This window comes from Neopsephotus bourkii, unplaced genomic scaffold (genome assembly GCF_033783945.1).
Source record: "Neopsephotus bourkii isolate Nb327-2 ecotype Australia unplaced genomic scaffold, CSIRO-AGI_Nbou_v1 NB_1542, whole genome shotgun sequence".
Lineage (NCBI taxonomy): Eukaryota > Metazoa > Chordata > Aves > Psittaciformes > Psittacidae > Neopsephotus > Neopsephotus bourkii.
In genome coordinates this window covers 3,341,181-3,357,833 of record NW_026902018.1, presented here as the reverse complement: position 1 = coordinate 3,357,833, position 16,653 = coordinate 3,341,181, and the positions used below count along the sequence as shown (strand labels likewise).

The 16,653-nt window shown below is 48.5% G+C and overlaps 1 protein-coding gene across 1 annotated transcript in view; it reads right to left on the bottom strand.

The window, feature by feature from the left end:
- SRRM4 (serine/arginine repetitive matrix 4) overlaps positions 1-16,653 on the bottom strand; it is a 38,465-nt gene that overhangs the window by 4,215 nt on the left and 17,597 nt on the right. Inside the window, exons 3-9 of the mRNA XM_061370565.1 lie at positions 15,448-15,531; positions 15,006-15,077; positions 13,613-13,639; positions 12,902-12,952; positions 10,520-10,612; positions 9,376-9,538; positions 964-1,301 (exon numbers count right to left, since the gene is read on the bottom strand). Coding sequence (XP_061226549.1) covers positions 964-1,301; positions 9,376-9,538; positions 10,520-10,612; positions 12,902-12,952; positions 13,613-13,639; positions 15,006-15,077; positions 15,448-15,531 — 828 coding nt within the window. The remainder of the gene's footprint in view (positions 1-963; positions 1,302-9,375; positions 9,539-10,519; positions 10,613-12,901; positions 12,953-13,612; positions 13,640-15,005; positions 15,078-15,447; positions 15,532-16,653) is intronic.

Sequence of the window (16,653 nt, the reverse complement as noted above, 5' to 3'; positions counted from 1 at the left end):
TAAAATGTTACCCTCTTAACTGAAAACCAAGGGCTTGTTCTTCCTAACACCAATTCCCTGGCTCCCTCTCCTCTCTCATTCAATGCTCCCACCCCCAGACCACATCCCGGCCCTAACTTTCAGCCTTAAAGAGCCGAGGGCTTGAGCTGGAATAGCTCTCTAACACCACTGCCTGCACATGGCCTTGGCTACCAACCACTGCACTTCAGTGCCTTCATCCCCTACATCACTGGGCAAACTCCCAGGAATGGGAGGTGGTGATGGAGGCTGGCATCCACTCCCTTCTCCTGATGACCCTGCAGCACTGGGTCATGGTTTGACTTGCTGCCCCCAGCCTTGATGCCCCTTGGCTCCAGCGTGCAGAGCTGCTTCTGTGTTATCCTGCAGCCAGCCAGGCACTTGCCCTTCCCTGCGCTCCCCATCTGCAGGAGATGCTGTCTTGTCACCCAGGGATGGACTGGGAAGGGGCAGGCTGGATAGGTGAAAGAACAGCCCAGAATGGTTTTAGTGAAAATGAGCCCCGCTTCCTTTCCTCACAGTGAGCAGATGGGGAAAGTTAGCACAGCAACCCCCTGATGCACCTCTCAGACTTTGCCCAGAAGGACCAGTGACTCTCTTCTTTGCCATGGTCATGCCCAGCTGAGCAGGGATGTGTTCAGGACACAGCCCAACCCAGGGTCAAATCCTGTGTTAACCACACTGATACCAGAAGAGCTAGCACAAGCAATGCCCAGGGCTGTGATGGCTGGGTTTTCATCTTCCTCCTCAGGCTACAGCATCGATCATTGCTGGGTTCTGGACTCCAGACTGGCAAGACCGTGGGTCTCATCTACATCTCACTGCCTCCAGACCACAAACCCCTCCCTGCCAGCTCACCACTGCAACTGGCGAGCGGGCAGGAGATACAGAGCAACAACGTACCAGGTATGTGGCTGCCAGCAGCAGCTACTGGTAATCACTGACCTTCGGTCTTGTCCCTGGGCATCTGGAGACAGATTTTCCAAAGCTGTTCCCTTGGTCTGGGAAAAGCAACTGGTGAAGGAATTTCCTGAATCAGAGCTGTTATCGCTGTTGGCCAGTCTGGGCTTCCCGGCTGAGAAGGCATGGCCAAAGCCATCATGGACTAGACTTCTTTTCTCCTGGCTGTCCTTTGACCTGGATGAGCTCGTTTGAGTGGAGGGAGGGGAGGAAGTATCGTTTCCTGAGTCATATTCATGATACTCTCCATTGTGGCTGGCTAGGTTGCCAGGCGGGCTGTCTGTTTTGGTAAAGAGGTCAGCAGAAGACCCTGACTGAGAGATCTGAAAGCAAAAAAGCCATTTGGCATTGTTTGAATGGGTTTGGAGGGGGGGGGGTTTCTGGTTTTATTTTGCCTTTTTTTTTTTTTTTTAATAAACCCAGAAATTTTACCATCATGATGCACTGAAACAAAAGGAAAGAAACAAAGTAAGAAAGAAAGAAAGAAAGAAAAAGAAGAAAGAGGAGAAGAAAACAAAAGCACATATCCCTGAAAGAAAACCACAGTAAGAAGAAACTTCTTTTCCCCCTGCTATGATAACGGGAAGATTTAGAGATCATGCAAAGAGTATCAGCATGCGATTCATGTTAAACAAAAAGAGTTCAGCAAAGTAAACGGGCAACAAAAGAACCAAAATAACTGAATCAAAAAGAGGACAAAGCCCTTATTTAACCTTAAAAGAGGGGAGGTGGAAAAAAAAAATCAATGAGTAAATGTGTATATACATATAAAAACCCCTACATAATCCTTGGGAAGAAAACAAAAATGAAACAAAATCTTAAAGGAGTGGATTTTTTAAGCTTCCTTAATAAAGAGGCTGAATGGATGGCACTAAAATAAGCAAAGAAAAAATCAAATCAAACCAAGGGCTTCTGTACAAAGGAAAAACTGGCAAATGAACAAGTTCTCATTTGGAAATAAAATAAAGGGGGAAAAAAAAGAGAAAAAATAAAAAATAAAAGAAAAAAGGGGGAGGGAAAAAGAAAAATCCCTCTGGAAATTAAAGGTATACAGATACTTCTTTGTGTGCTTTTTTACCCCCTGAAGAAGGTATAGCTAATGCGCTCAAGTGACCTCTCATACATTCCCTGGTGTCTTGCGGATAGCATCCACTTACCCATCAAGAACTCCTCCTTTAGTAGGTAAGGTGTAAGAAAAAAGGAAGAGCGGGCAACATAAGTCCATCATTAGAGTCTCAAATGACATGAAAAAAACATCACCCCTCTCTTCAATCCACACTGCCAACTGTTTGCTCGCCTCCTCTATGCAAATGGCACCACTGCTTCTGGGCTGCTTGCTGGTCTCCCTCATCACTCAGTTTGGTTCCCTTCTGCTTTAAATTAGGCAGCTCAGAGGCTGAGTGCTTGTGTTCACAGGTTGCACTAAATCCCCCTGGGTGTCATGAAGTGACAAAGGGAGCTCAAGTGAGGGAAGAAGTCAAGAAATAGAGAAGGAAAAATATCCCCCCCTGTGCTGTGTTGGAGCCTTATGGGGAAGGGGACACAGCCCTGCTCCTGCCAGCCTCTGTGTGGGGCTCAGCCAAACTCTGGCTAGGTTTCAGTGGTTGCTGAACCCAGTGGGGTCAGCACGGACCCCAAACCCCCATAGGCTGCCCTGGGCAGGGCTGTTGTCTGGGGCCCTGAGCACCACCAAAGGGATTTACATCATTTGAGTATTTTACAGGTCGGTTTTAACTCCATTGGCATTTACCTGAGCTGGTCCAGGAATGTACCAGCACTGGGAGGAAGGCTATATTAGTGCTAACACCCTGCCCTTGCAGTGGGGTCAGGTTTAGGGCCAAATGCAGACCCAGCACATCTGCATGGAGACCCAGCCTCCTTCTCTTTCACTCAGATGCTCTTCTCATTCCAATCCATGAGGTTTGATCTAGGGTCCTTAGCATGGGGACACATAGATTTGGTCCTCCCAGCTTGGGATAGTCCTCCAACACGTTCCCAACAAGCCGTACTTCCTCACACTGTGCTGTAGGGCACAAAATGCCTTCCCTCTCTGCCACGCTCTCCACACTGGGCAATGCTTTGCCTTCACAAACCTGGGGTATTCAGAGTTGAGAAAACAGCACTGCAATGTTGGTAATATCTCAGGGAGCAGAGACCTGGGTCATTTGTCACACAGCAGGGCCAGGGTCAGCCCCTTTGGAGAGTGTAGCCCTGGACTGGCTGGTGTGAGGACAGGACTCCTTCTCATCCACAGAGGGACTACAGACCCTTTACAGTCACCTTTTACATGGAGCTCCTTCATCCCATCAGATGGTGCCTTCACATCCTGCCTGTGGCGTTTGATCTGTGTCCCTTGGGTGAAGGCTGCTGACTTGGACACAGATGCTGAACCAGCAGTGACTGAAACCAGAGCAAAGCTACCAACACACACAGCAGCTTCCAGCACACAGTCTGTGGCATGACAACTGCCCACAACATCCTCACACTCTGAGAATGCCCAGAGCTGGAGGTTCTCCATATACTTCCTATATTGCCAGGGAGAGAGGCATTACTGCTTCTGGGGTAAGGAACAACAGAGTAGGAATTGGTTCATCCTAGTAAATCCATACTGGAGCTGGGGACTCCCCCATCCCCACCCCATACTACCTTCTATGTGATGCTTAGTGCTAACTTGGAGACATCAGGAGCCCCAGCAGCAGACAAGGGAACTGAAGTGATCCTTCTTCACTAGCCAACTTGCACCTTCAAAGCAGAAACCCTCAACAGAGCAGAAACATCTCCCAAGTGTTCCCAGCTAGGAATGAATGGAGACACACATTGCAAGTCCTCATCTGGTAGTGCTCCTTACTACTTTTCAGCTCTAGCACTTCTCTGCCACTCGTTGTTTACTCCACTAGAAATTACAGTGTCAAGGGAGCATAAGAGAGTTATTTGCTTCTGCTTTTCACCAGTCCTCTCTGAAACCCTGATGCCACATCCAGAGCCCTGAGAGAAACGCCCTCTTTGCTTTGAACCACTGCACTCTCCCCAGCCACATCCCAGAAGATGCAGGATCATCTTTAAAACATGCCACTAGGTATTTTTCAGTAGGTGGGTTTGCATTAGATCTGCACCCAACCCAAGAGACAGCCAGCTTTTGATCACCTCCCATTTACAGGCATAAAACCACCGTGTGAAGGAAGCATTCCCTGGCTGCAGAGATAGGAAAGGACTGGAGTGGGACGAGGCTGCTCTGATGGACACCGACCCCAGCACCACACACACTTGTTTCTGCTTCCTCCCGGTCTAAACCAAAAGGGCTTTACTTCTGCAGTTTCTTAGCATTTCTAAACCAGCTTTTAAGGCCTCTGCTTTGCCTTCACTGAATTCTACCTTCAAAGTAGCAACTGTTGTCAGCACATCACAAAATCTGTCAAATGACCAGGGGATCAACAAGCTCCCCTGTAGCTCAACATCGGGGGTAGCAGCATCCTGTGGGATACCCACAACGTGTGGGTATCAGTGAAATATGGAGCCCACAGTCCATGTGAGGCCTGGAGGAGCTGGCTGGGATAAGGCAGCTGCTGGGGCAACACAACAACTTCCAGCCCCACCACCTCAGGGCATAAGGCTGTAGCCAGTACCTCCCTGCAGGCTCTGGGGGAGATTTCTGTCCTGTGGCAAGAGCCAGGACAAGCCTCGAGATGCTCAACTTGCCTGTCTGCTTGGGTGAATTCCCCTCCTCATAACCTTGGCTTTGCTTCTGGTCCCATTTTACAGCTTCTGAAAGGCATGCCAGCCACCCGAGATGGAAACAGTCCCACATCTGAAAGCACTGTGCGACATCTACAAACACTGCAGAGCTCAGCTGAATTCTAATGGCTTTTTGTTTTTCTAGAGTGTCCTAAAACACTCTGCTCATTCACAGTCTCATTTTCTCTATGTGAACACGTTCATTTTTCCACCTCTCTAACAAGTAATTAAACAATCCCAGAGAACTTTGCCTCCTCCAGCTTTCAGCAGGGGAGCTACTGCTGCCCTCAAGGGACCCCAAGATGCATCTATTGGAGTTTTTTGGATTCAAATCATTACTTAATCAAGATGAAGGGGGAGTAGAAATAAGGCCCTCACTCATACACCAGACTGTAATTGTGAGTGTGATCCTAAACCAAGAGGCAGTGCAGTCTAATAGGTTACAAAAACACAATCACTACTCATCTTCCAATTAAACTGAACAACTCCATTTACTGTGCTGCAAACAGCCCTGGGGTGAGAGATGACTCTACATCTGCTCAGCCATAAGGGGGTTGAGACCCATCAAAGAGCTGCGTGGCACAGCCTCACTTCTGCTTGGAGGAGCTCTTTCTTGGGCCTTTTTATTCTTGTCTTGCAACTCACTTCAAAGTGGAGTTAATTTCCTTTTCAGAGGTGCAGAATGTCTCCCCTTCGCTCTTTTCTCTGTGCATTGGAATACTGAAAGGAATAAAACACTTGTGTCAATGACCCTGGTGAGCCTTGTTCTCAGCAAGGGCCCAGCAGACATCTGCTGAGGAGCTGCTGGTGCAGGGAGCAGCACCTGCTGAGGGCTGCACAACTACAGATCTCACTCTATTGAGCAATACTGAGTGAAAAATACCCTTCTTTTTGGCTAGATGGAGAGCTCAGGGTGAGGCTTTTTGTACCACAAGGGCTAAGCTAAGTCCAGGAGCATGAAGGCAATGACAGAACTGTCCCTGCAAGGTCAGAGCTTGGGTTATTTGGGGCTGGGTGGTAACACTGCTGAGCAGCCTGGCTCCTGGATCCATTGCTGGGGCTGAATTCCCAAGAGTGCCAGGCAAAGGTTTGTTCCTTTGCAAAGATCTTTTCAGCGTGCTGGGGTGCAGCCAGGGCTATGTGACACAGAGCAGGGTGTCCCCACCTTGGATCCAGCTAGGCTGGCGCTACTTTGGAGCGAGGGTTTGCCTTCCCCTCCTTCTTTGGTACCTGGTGTACAGCAGAGCCCATCAGTGTCTGCTGGGCTCCCTGTGTCCCAGTGCTGAGCTGCAAACTTCCCACATCAGAAGCAACCTCAGTTCCCTGGTGGGAGTTAAGAAAAAGAGAGAACAGCTTCCATTTTGATGGCAGGCTTTGCCTTTCTGCTCTTCAAGGGCCCTCTTTGTTGACAGAAACATGCTGCCTACCAGTTAAAAGAATAGCTTTTCCTATGTAAACCAGAACAGGCTGGAGCAACAGCAAGGCAATACACAGGTCTGCTAGAAGGTTTCCTGAGCCCTCCTACACCTGCTATCCCAAGTAGTTTCTCACTCCTACCTTTCTGCAGACACACGAGCATCGTTTGAAACAGCCATGCCCCACTGAGCCTCACTGAAAATCTGGCTCGAGCCTGTGTGCATTTGTGACATTGTAAATGAGTCTCAGTGGAAGTAAAGGAGCTGGCAAGGCAAGTGTCTGCAGCGTGCAGTTATCTTCATCAGGTACAACAAAAGCAATTAGATTCACACCCTGCAGGCATTTCTATTGCACTGCTCACTGAAAGCACACTGGCATGCAATGCATCTGTGTCAGTGTAGAATAAAGCATCTGCAGCAGGTTAAGGGGATCCTGTTCAAAAATAGATGCTGTACATTACCCAGTTTCTCTGCATGCTGGGGCACAGACCCTCATTCAATCCCATTCTCAATAGGTGGCTATTGTGGCTGCATGGGATTAAGGGGAGAATGAGTAGGAGAAGCTTGGGAATTCATTGCCAAAAAGAAGAGCAGCAGGGAACTTTGGGGTGTTTCTGCATGTGTGTGTGCACACACCAACTTATGCATAAAGGCAAAAGAGAAAGAAGCAGCAAGGCAGAGGCATAGATAGGGCATTATTTCATATGCTTTATCCCTTATAAATTACAGGTAGACCTAGCTGGAAATTGTGGCTGTTCCAGTAGAAAGGAAGGAAAACAAACTGGGGGAGGAATAGCAGAATTTACTACAAAATGTTTCAAGTTTTCAGAAGAAAAAGAATGTGGAATTAAAAAAATGGCTTAAAAAGCACAATCTTTGATTTGGAACTGCTGTGAGATTACCCCATGGGAGTTTACGCCTTGTCTCTCTGAGTCTCTTCATTGGGATCCTCCCCGGACAATCCCCTTTCCTTTGGATACATGACAATGCATCTCCCAGGTAAGGATGGTTTGGCTGGGAAGGGGAGGGGAATGTGACACCCCAATCCTCAGAGGACTGAAACATGGCATTTTTGACGCCCAGTTCTGGATTTTTTCACACAACATTTTCTTTCCCAGTAATTTGTTTTTATGTGATCACCATTTTCTGCAAGAGCACATTTTCATTTCTAACACATCCAGGCTGCTCTCAAAGTCGAGGCTGACAGGACTAAGCTTATTTATAGAGGAACTGTTTAACTCACAAAAAGGAGAGGCATCAGAGAGTTGTGCATAGGCATTAATAAATGAGAGTACAAGTTCCCATTCCATTTTTCCCTTGCCAGTTTTCAGTACATGATATTTAATGACCTTATACAGAAGAAATTCAGGGGCAGCACTTAACCAGGGGCTTCAATTTAAACAAGTGCTTAAGTGTGAGCTTGAATGAGGTCCCAAGAGAGTTGACTTCTTTTGGGGAGCAAAAGGACACTAATGGGTCGCATATTAAAGGTACTGATGCCTTTTAGTCATTTAAATATTTGCCCGTGTTATTAACACTTACTAGAAAGAAAGCAGCAGGGGCCTGATAACATTTCTATCCATCCCCTGCATTTCTAACTGTAAAGCTCTGATTTTCCCTGCCCTGCAGCTTGTGTGCTCATTTACCCCAGTGAAGCAAGTGGAAAGGGGGGTGCAGCATGCCTGAGTTGAGCTCATTTTAAAGCTTTTACAGTTTTAAATTAGAGTTTATTCTTGCTCAGGGAACAGAGCAGCTGGTAGTCAGCCTCACAGGACTCGGGGAGCCTGGCTTCAGAGAGAGAAAACCTACTACTCATTAAAAACCAGGCTTAGACTTGAAAACAGTTACATAAAATATGCCTCTTGAACCAAAAAAAAACCCTTGGGGCCATGATGCAGTCTTTGGTTGGCTGTTTTTTGGGAGGAGCTCTTAAGTCATTCCTACCTTCCCAAGTTGACAGAGGCCAACACCCCAGGCTCACGGCAATAAGAGCTTCATACCTTGTTACTCTTTCTTCATGTGTGTGTGTTGATGTGTGGTGTGCAGGTTCTGCTACTCTACCTTATATGGTTTTATAAGCAATGACTCACATGTGCACTGCACAATAGAGGTCTATAACGAGAGCAAATATGCATATCTATAATGTTGAGAGACAGCTTGTGCCTGTCTGTACCCACGTATAATCGCTGTGTATTTTGATCAGAACACTGTCTGTGTGGGAGAGCAGATAAAGTCTCTCCTCTTGCTGGCACTGCCTCATATCTGATGTAGCTACTGCCTGTGGCTGAGCTATTTCAAGTTGATGACTGGGCCTAAAGGAGAAAATCAGCTCCCCTCTATATATCTCTTTGTCGATTGGAGGACTCTGTACTGAAGACACCTCTAATGTTACACTTCCACACAAGTACCAGATTCTGCACTACCTTGAATCCCATGTAGCAATCTATCTCTCCAGAATGCCTATCAGATACTAACACCACAATCAAGGAGCATCACATCTCAGCTTTGCAGCTAACTGGGAACAAATGGGAAACATGCCATGGAAAAGGAAGACTGCGTATCAGTCTGTGTCTAATACTTCTCTCGATCTCTTTCTCCCTCAAATCTATAATCTCTTTCCATCCCAAAAACATCCCAAAGCACTGAGCCTGATTTTACCCTCAGCTGCACGTGCAGTTCCCATTAGCATCAATGAGAGCTGCTCGTAAGTTCCGAATTCAGCCCCTGGGCTTGTCAGTCCAGAGCAACAGTGATCCTAGAAGGATCCTGATAGTCAGAAAATATCCCCTTGCCAATAATCACCAACTCATTAAACATAGATGTTTCTTTTATGTATATGTTTGATTCCCTTTCTTCCCCTGAAGGACTAAACTTTTGGACACGAAGACCAGTGAATTAAGTTCACATCCAGCTGAGCAAAGACTGCATAACAAACACTTCCCTGGAAAATATCATTCCTGGAGGCCACTCTTTTGTTTCTTTTTTGTTAAATGTCCTCAATTCATTATTCATAGGCTAGAGCCTTTGCAAATTTTTCCCCTCTCCAGCCCCACCTTTGATGGGAAAGTGCTGAAGGAAGGAATGACTTGAAATACATTGGAGAACAGCACCATTAATAAGTTATAGTTTTAAACCAACTTTGTCTAACATCACTGTAATTGAGTTATAAAAGTTTCATATCAGATTTCTTGCCCAGATTCCTGCAGCAAGTTCCTAGCTCAAGCAGAGGAGCACAGTGTGTAATACTTACTACTTCCTTAGGAGACAGGAAGCTGTAGAGCTGGAGGGTTTGGCTGGCTTTTTGGCTGGCCTTAACCTCTGCAGAGGAGCTTCGCTTTGCCGTGATCTTGGAATGGTGCCGGGAGTGTCTTCGCCGTGTTTTACGCCTTTCCTCCCGAGACCTGGCTCTGTGCCTCCAGAAGACATGAACAGGCAAACTGTTACTCCTTGGTATTGCTGTACTGCCCATTACCAGCTCCATACAAACCCTGGGCAGCTCTGTGCTAGGCTACTGTGTGTGGGAAAGGTTTTCCACATGACTGCTCTGTGGAGTCAGGATGCAGAGAAAAGGAGTGGTTTGCTTTTCTACTCTTTTTTTTAAACAAAGAATATTTTGCATCCAGGCTTTGGACCTCAAACTTGTGTTTCAGCTCCAGTTCATGATTTTATGATGGCTCGAGGCAAACCATACTTCCATACAGCCTCGAATGTCCCTATGGTAATACACCTCTAAGAGAAGGCACATTCTGTCTGCCCTTGCATGAACACCCCTCTGATTACCGACTGCATTCCTCCCCCCACTGAACATCAGCTCTTCAGAAGCAAGTTCCCAGTAGTTAGGAGTGAAGTGGGAGAGGGGGGGTGGTTTGTTCAAGTGCTTTCAGAAAACATGAAACATGATGTGTGTAAACTGTGTAACTTGCTATTGCAGTGATGCAGGGTCTAACACCAGCATCCACTTAGCTGGCCCCAGGATGCATCTGTCATCCACGGGATGGAGATTTTAATCAGGTCAAAGATGGTGGCTATGGCCATGGGCAAATGCATTTCCATTGCTAAGACTCTGTTTAAGGATCTCTTGGGACATCAGCAGTACACAGCCCTTGGGCTGGGGAAGGAAGACTAGGCTGGAATCAGCTGTCATGAGCTGATCATCAGCCATGAGGATTAAAAGTGACTGCCAAACCAAAAAGCAGCAGCCACTGCTCCTCAAGGCAAAACCCTTCTATAGCTGACACCACAAGAAGCTCAGCCCTCAATGATGTGACATAGCTGCTACCAGAGTAGGATGAGGCTCTGCATAGAGGGTATGTGGGTCATAGAGGCTGTTGCAATCATGTCCTTGAGCCCATTGGGAAGCATTACAGGACACAGCTCAGGGATGGTGAGGTTACCTGCTTCGGCAGCTGGGGGAGTGGGAGTCGGAGCTCTCCGAGCGAGAGTGGCAGTGGCGGTGGCGATGGGATTTCCGGCTGCGTCCACGAGAGCTTGAAGAAGCAGAGAAGAAAACCACCATTAGGCCAGCAAACCTGGGGGTGCAAGATCCAGCAGCTGGAGGCTGAGGTCAGTAACATTCAAATCAGAAAGGGGACCTACATTTTAAGGCAAGGAGATTGTGCAGGACACCACTGCAGGAGAAATTCTTCGTGCCTTCAGAGCTACACTGACATTAAGGCATGTGATCTTACCGAGATCTATGCAGCACTTTAGCTGCAAGCTATTAGGTTAGCTCTATAGCCTTCTGGGGGAAGATCTATAGAGTAGCATGCAGGAGTGCAGCAGCCAGCACCAATCCTTTCTGGTTTAAAGAGCTATGTGCTTGCTCACTCATCTGCTTGCCTTTCATCCTGCAGCCTACCCCAAGACAGCCAGAAACAGCCTGGGACCTTCACACTGCTGACCTTCGGTGGCAAGGCACTGTCCCTTTGGGCAACCCATCACAAAGCTCCAATCCTTGCATTTCAAGCTCCAACCCTCTCTGCAGTGCAAGCTCCCTGTTAAAGAGCAGATGCAGAAGGACAGGCTCTAAATAACACAGTACACTCAGTAACAACCAGCCTTCCCCAGCCTCCCTACCTGTCACCCTCTGTGCCCATTCCCTCTCCTCATTGCCCACTGCAGCAGTTACTTCACATGTGGCAGTGTAGCCATCTGCTGAGGCTGGCATTGCTGTGCCAGCAGGCAAAGCTAACAGTGGGCTAGCCAGTGGGAACGCTCTGGTTTCATGGCCACACTATACCAGTCTCTGAGCACTAATACAACCTGCTTGGACAGCATTTAGCCATTTGCTGCTATAAAACTCAGCAAACCAATTGCTTGAGAGCAGCATTTCCTTTAAGACAACAGAGCAACCTCCAGGGCAATTGCTTGAACTCCACCTGGCTGGTTTCTGTGATGCTCTTCACACCCTATTATATTTAAAACTTCATATTTGGGGATCCTTGTTCCTCATTTCCATATGCATGAAATCAGCAACACTGAACATCACTCCCTCATACGGTGGATTTGTGTTAAAATCCCCATGTTTGCTCTTCACCTTCTGCATCAGTCCCTCCACTTTAAATGTTTCCTCTTTCTTTAGGAGAAAAAACCTGGTATTGTGTAATTTAGATGAGCACATACACAGGTAAGCCAAAGCAGCATGATTATACAAAAATCCTGATGCAAGATGGCTCATGGGATACTATCTCATCCACACCAGGAGCAACAAGGAGGTTTGGAGAAGCCAGGAGTCACTCATCTCTCTTTGGGAGCTGGAAGATGAGGGCGACACTGCCTTGGCTAGTTTAAACCCCAAGAGCAGTTGTGGCTGTGCTACTGAACATACAGAAATCACAGAGAAAAGGAGATGGGCTCTCTGCATGCACTAGAGAGGGCCTGGGCAGGCAGCACAACATGATGTGCACCCCATGCGCTCCCAATCAGTCCCAGTGTGTACTGGGGTGACACTGGCGGCACCAGGAGGTGTTCATACCAAACAAACCATCAGATTTCCATCTGCTAGCCCAGTTTCTGTCTCTAGTAAGGTGTCCCAGGTCTCAGCAAAGCTAACCAGGGACTTCATGCCCAGGGTTCAGCCCCAGAGCTGCTTCCTTGCTCTGAAAGCAGGTGAGAAGCTGCAAGGTGCAATTCCCACAATAAGAGGTGAAAAAAAGGAAAGGGCTTACAGGTCTTCCTTCCATCCCTGAGGAGCCGTATTTTACTCCATACCTCTTGACTGACTGCCCCGTAGGACAGGGGTTGTGCTCTGCTGACACGCTAGGGCAGATGGGATCCTCAAACTCGGGTTTTTACAACCTCCATCACCTCCAAACAATCCCTTCTCTTCCCTAATCCCCATTGCCTTCTGCTCCCATTTGGAATATTTGGTTGTACTGTATATCATGAGTAGACTCTACTGTAACCTCCAAAAGCTGCCAACAAGGAGGAGCTTAGGCCCTTTTCAGCACTAGCATGCCAGCCTGGCCCTTGGGAGGCTGTGGGGCACTGTGCTCTGCAGAGCTGAGCTCATCCCCCATGCTGCCCTCATCCAAAAAGCTGGACTCTGTGTTCAGGACTGGATGGACAAGACACTGTACATCCCTGGGAAATACAAAAAAGGTACTGAATGAGATGGCACAGAAGAGAAGGAAAGATCTCCAGCCTCTACAAACCTTCTCCATTCCAGCAAACCCAGACCTGCTGTGTTTAGCTGCAAAACAATCCTGAGGGTTGCTTAGGGCTGCGCAGCTCCAGGGGACACATGGAACACAGGAACTCCATGAATCACTACTTACTGTTTTTTGTGTTTTCTTTCTTCCTTTCTCTTACTTTTGGGGCTTGAAGAACTAGATAAGAAATGGCTAATTAATTCAGAGATTTCTGCTCTGATAGAAAGCTGCACAATCAGACGTCAGTGTTACAGCTGCATTGCCCAAGAGCACGCGATAAAAAATGAAAGGGATTAATGGTTCTGCCCCAGCACAGGGGGTCTCTGAGCGCCTGCTGGCTGTGGGCTTGGCCAGAAAGGATCTTCAAAGGGATCAGCCACCTTGGTGGCTTCTTGGGACTGTGCACATGTGTACTGGAATCAGAAGAGCTCTTCCAGTGCACACCTGGAAAGCCACTGACCCTGAGTGTTTTAAAGGTGGGCACTGCTAGGGGATTCCTTACTGTTTGCAAATGAAACCATGAAAGAAATGAAGAGTCAAGGTGCAGGATGGATACAACATGGATGAGGTTGCCAGGGGCTTGGTTATACCAAATGGGCTTTTTCAGTTATGTGCTTGACTGCACAGGTTGGGCTGGAGACCTGGTTCCTATGGGGTCTAAGGAATGCTGTATAGGGAGAGGGTAGCTCCAGACCCACAGGGAAGAGGGGATTCCACAGGAGTCACAGAAGAAAAGTGTCTTCTGCCCCCAAATAGTGAACATCAGCCTTGTGAGATCTTGAAGAGACCATTAAATTCGTGTTTCTATGGGACCACCCACACTTGAGCAGCTCTTACCTGTGTCTTCTCTTCTTTGAGGATAACCTGCAAGACACAAACATGTACATTGAATACAGGTCTCACAAGACTGGAGATTTGAATCAGACAATGTGTTTAGGCCCAGTGTCAGATTGAGAGCACTGTGAGACCACCCCATGTACCAGCTGGGGTGGCTTTCCTTTAGGCAATGGGGTAGCTGAGAAATGCTGATGTGGGAGAAGCAACCAGCACCCTACAGATAAGTGAGAGTATGATCCTCAGGGTAACAGGTCTACGGAGACCATGTGCATCCCCTGGCCATGGTGGACCTCTTTCCTCTGCTACAGCCTCCAGTCTTGCACTGCACTTGGTTTGAGGGGCAGAGGTGAGGTCATTCCCTTGTTTTCTCTGAGGGACCAAGCAGGAGTCAAAGGAAGAATCCTTTCTGTGTCATTCCAGGGCATCCTCACAGCCAAACCAGCACCATGCCCCTGCCTTGCCTCCTGGGGCATGCAAGACGTGCTCCCGTGTTGGAGCACAACATCCTGCAGAAGACACAGCCTGCCTGGAGGGACCGTGAAGCTGCCTATAGCAAGGAGAGCTGGGATCTGTAGGGGAAGTGCTTCCATGTGTCTGGAAACAACCTCCATCGGTCACTAATGCTTAGGGGTTTATCATGCTCCCTTTTGAGACCAGCTAGCAGGATCCTTGGTTAGCAGGGGCGTAAATGGGTACTAAAGGCTTCCATCAGGAGACGGCATCCATAAATGAGCAGAAGAATCCTTATTTAGGGAGTATTCTAAAGGGCTCCATATCCTTCTCTCTCTTTCCTCCCTATTCTTTTAAACTTTAGACCCTGTTATCCATCTTTACCAGCTTCTCTCTTTGGTTCAATGCATTACAAATACATGAGCGTTCCAGGGGAGATGGCGTCCACTGCTCTCTTCAGACGCTTCGTTAACAGTTGAGGGAAAACAGTGAAATATATGCAATTTGAAAACTTAACTACGTTCTTTAGATGAAAAGCAGCCTTCACAAGGGGGATGTGGAGGCAGTGACCCAGGGCTACGGTGGGAAGACTGAGAAGACACTTGCTGCAGGCTGAGGGAGGAAGGAAAGGGACCGGTGCCAGGTGCCGATCCCATTGGCATCCCAGAGGATGGAGGCACAGGAAGCAGGGCAGAGGCGCTCTGATTTGGCTCCTGTCCCTCTTCCCCTGCACCCCAGCGGCTCCCGTTTACCTGTTGCAATGCATGTGCACCACATTTTGTGCCCTCCTCGCCTGCAGGGACACCATCACTGCCCCTCCTGCATCACCTCTGCTCTGGGCAGCCATTACCATGAGCTCAGCCACCATGGGCTTCCACCCCTCATCCAACCCCCCCAGCAGTCCCTGCCAGCACTAGGAATTGCATTTCCCATGGAAAAATACCTGTTTCTTTTTCTCTTCTTGGAGCTCTTCTTCTTCTTCTTCTTCACAGGGGAGGGGCTGTAGGAGGGAGACCTGAGGAGGCAAAGGGGCATTAGGGACTGCAGGGCTCCCTGCCCACCCCAACCCTTACCCCACCACCAGTGGCATTCCCTTGGGATGGAGAGGAGCTTGGGAATCCCGGGATCTCCCCGGAGAGGCTGCAGGTGAGCCCTGGCCCAGCCTCTGCTGTCCTGAGGGGAAGGCGAGAACATGGCGGCCGCTGCCTGGGCCTGTGAGGCACCTCAGCCTCCATGTCAGTCACAGACCGGTTTGGGTTGAGGGGACCTCAAAGCTCATCCACTTCCAACCGCCCTGCTGCGGGCAGGGATGTTTTAGGCTGACTTTGTGCCCTCAGACAGAGCCAGGGCTGCCTGTCCCCTCCGGCTGCCATGGCCGCCCTCACCTCCTTCGCTTCTTGCGCCCGGATTTCTTCTTCTTCTTCTTGGCCCGGGCTGGCTGTGGCGGCCGCTCCCCCTCGCAGTATGGGCTGAGGACACGGTGGGGATCAAGTGAGTAGAAATTAACCCCGATCCACCCCAAATCAGCTCCCATGGGGCTGCTCCATCCCGGCCCCACCTCAGGGACACGTGGGGCAGAGAGATCCCCATGGACCCGGGGTGCGGGTAAGTGCTTAATTACCCCCTAACGAATGCTTTGGTCCCAGTTAAACAAGGTGTCTCCTCCGTGGGTCTAATGGAGCTCTAATGAGACAGCTCCCATGCAGCCACGGTGGGGATGATTTAAAGCGTGTTTGCCGAGGTTAACAACGCCGGAACAGATTTATGGGGTTCCATCGCTCTTTGTAAATATGCTTTAAATAATTAATCGCCCTTTCATTTGCATACAATAATTATCGCAACCAGATGCGCTTGGCGCTAATAAAAGACTTGACATATGTTAAATAGCAATTGATTAGAAATATAGATGCGTTTATTGAGATGCTATGGTAATTTAATGAGATATGCATCTCTTACACAGTTGTTAAACCTTGGGAGAAGGAGCCTCCCGTAAATCAATTTCTCTTTTTAAACATATGTGATGTTACATTTCAATGCAAAGCAAATACCGTGGTTAAATTAATTCAGAGCCTGAAAACGCAACAGATACGCTTTGGCTACTCATTCACCATGGTAAATGCTCCTAAAGACAAGGGCAGCTGGTGGCTCCCCATATGGGTCTGGATTGAGGGTTGTAGGGGGGCACAACCAGCTCCACAGGGCCTCTGCAAAGCCACTGTTGGAAATGAGGGTTCTGGGCTTGTGCCTCAGTTTCCCCACTTCTCACCCTGCCAATGGGAGCAGGCACTAGCAGGAAATGTGTGGAAGCAGCCCCGTGTTTGGGAAGTGCTACAGGAACGAGCCCAAAGTGGAGCAGTTCTGTATGGGAAGAGCAAATGTTATCGTTAATACAAGCCCTAATGCAGAGCAAATGGCACTGTGGAGAGGGGGGGATGCTCTCAGGTGCCACTGCCTCCCAAATGCTTGCTTATCTGGGCTTGAATGACTCCCCAAATTACCCTGTCATGACAAGCCAATTGCTGAGCTCTTTTAACACGCTCTCTGAAAACCTGCTCTGCAGAATGATGCTGCGCACCCATGCTTCCATTGGG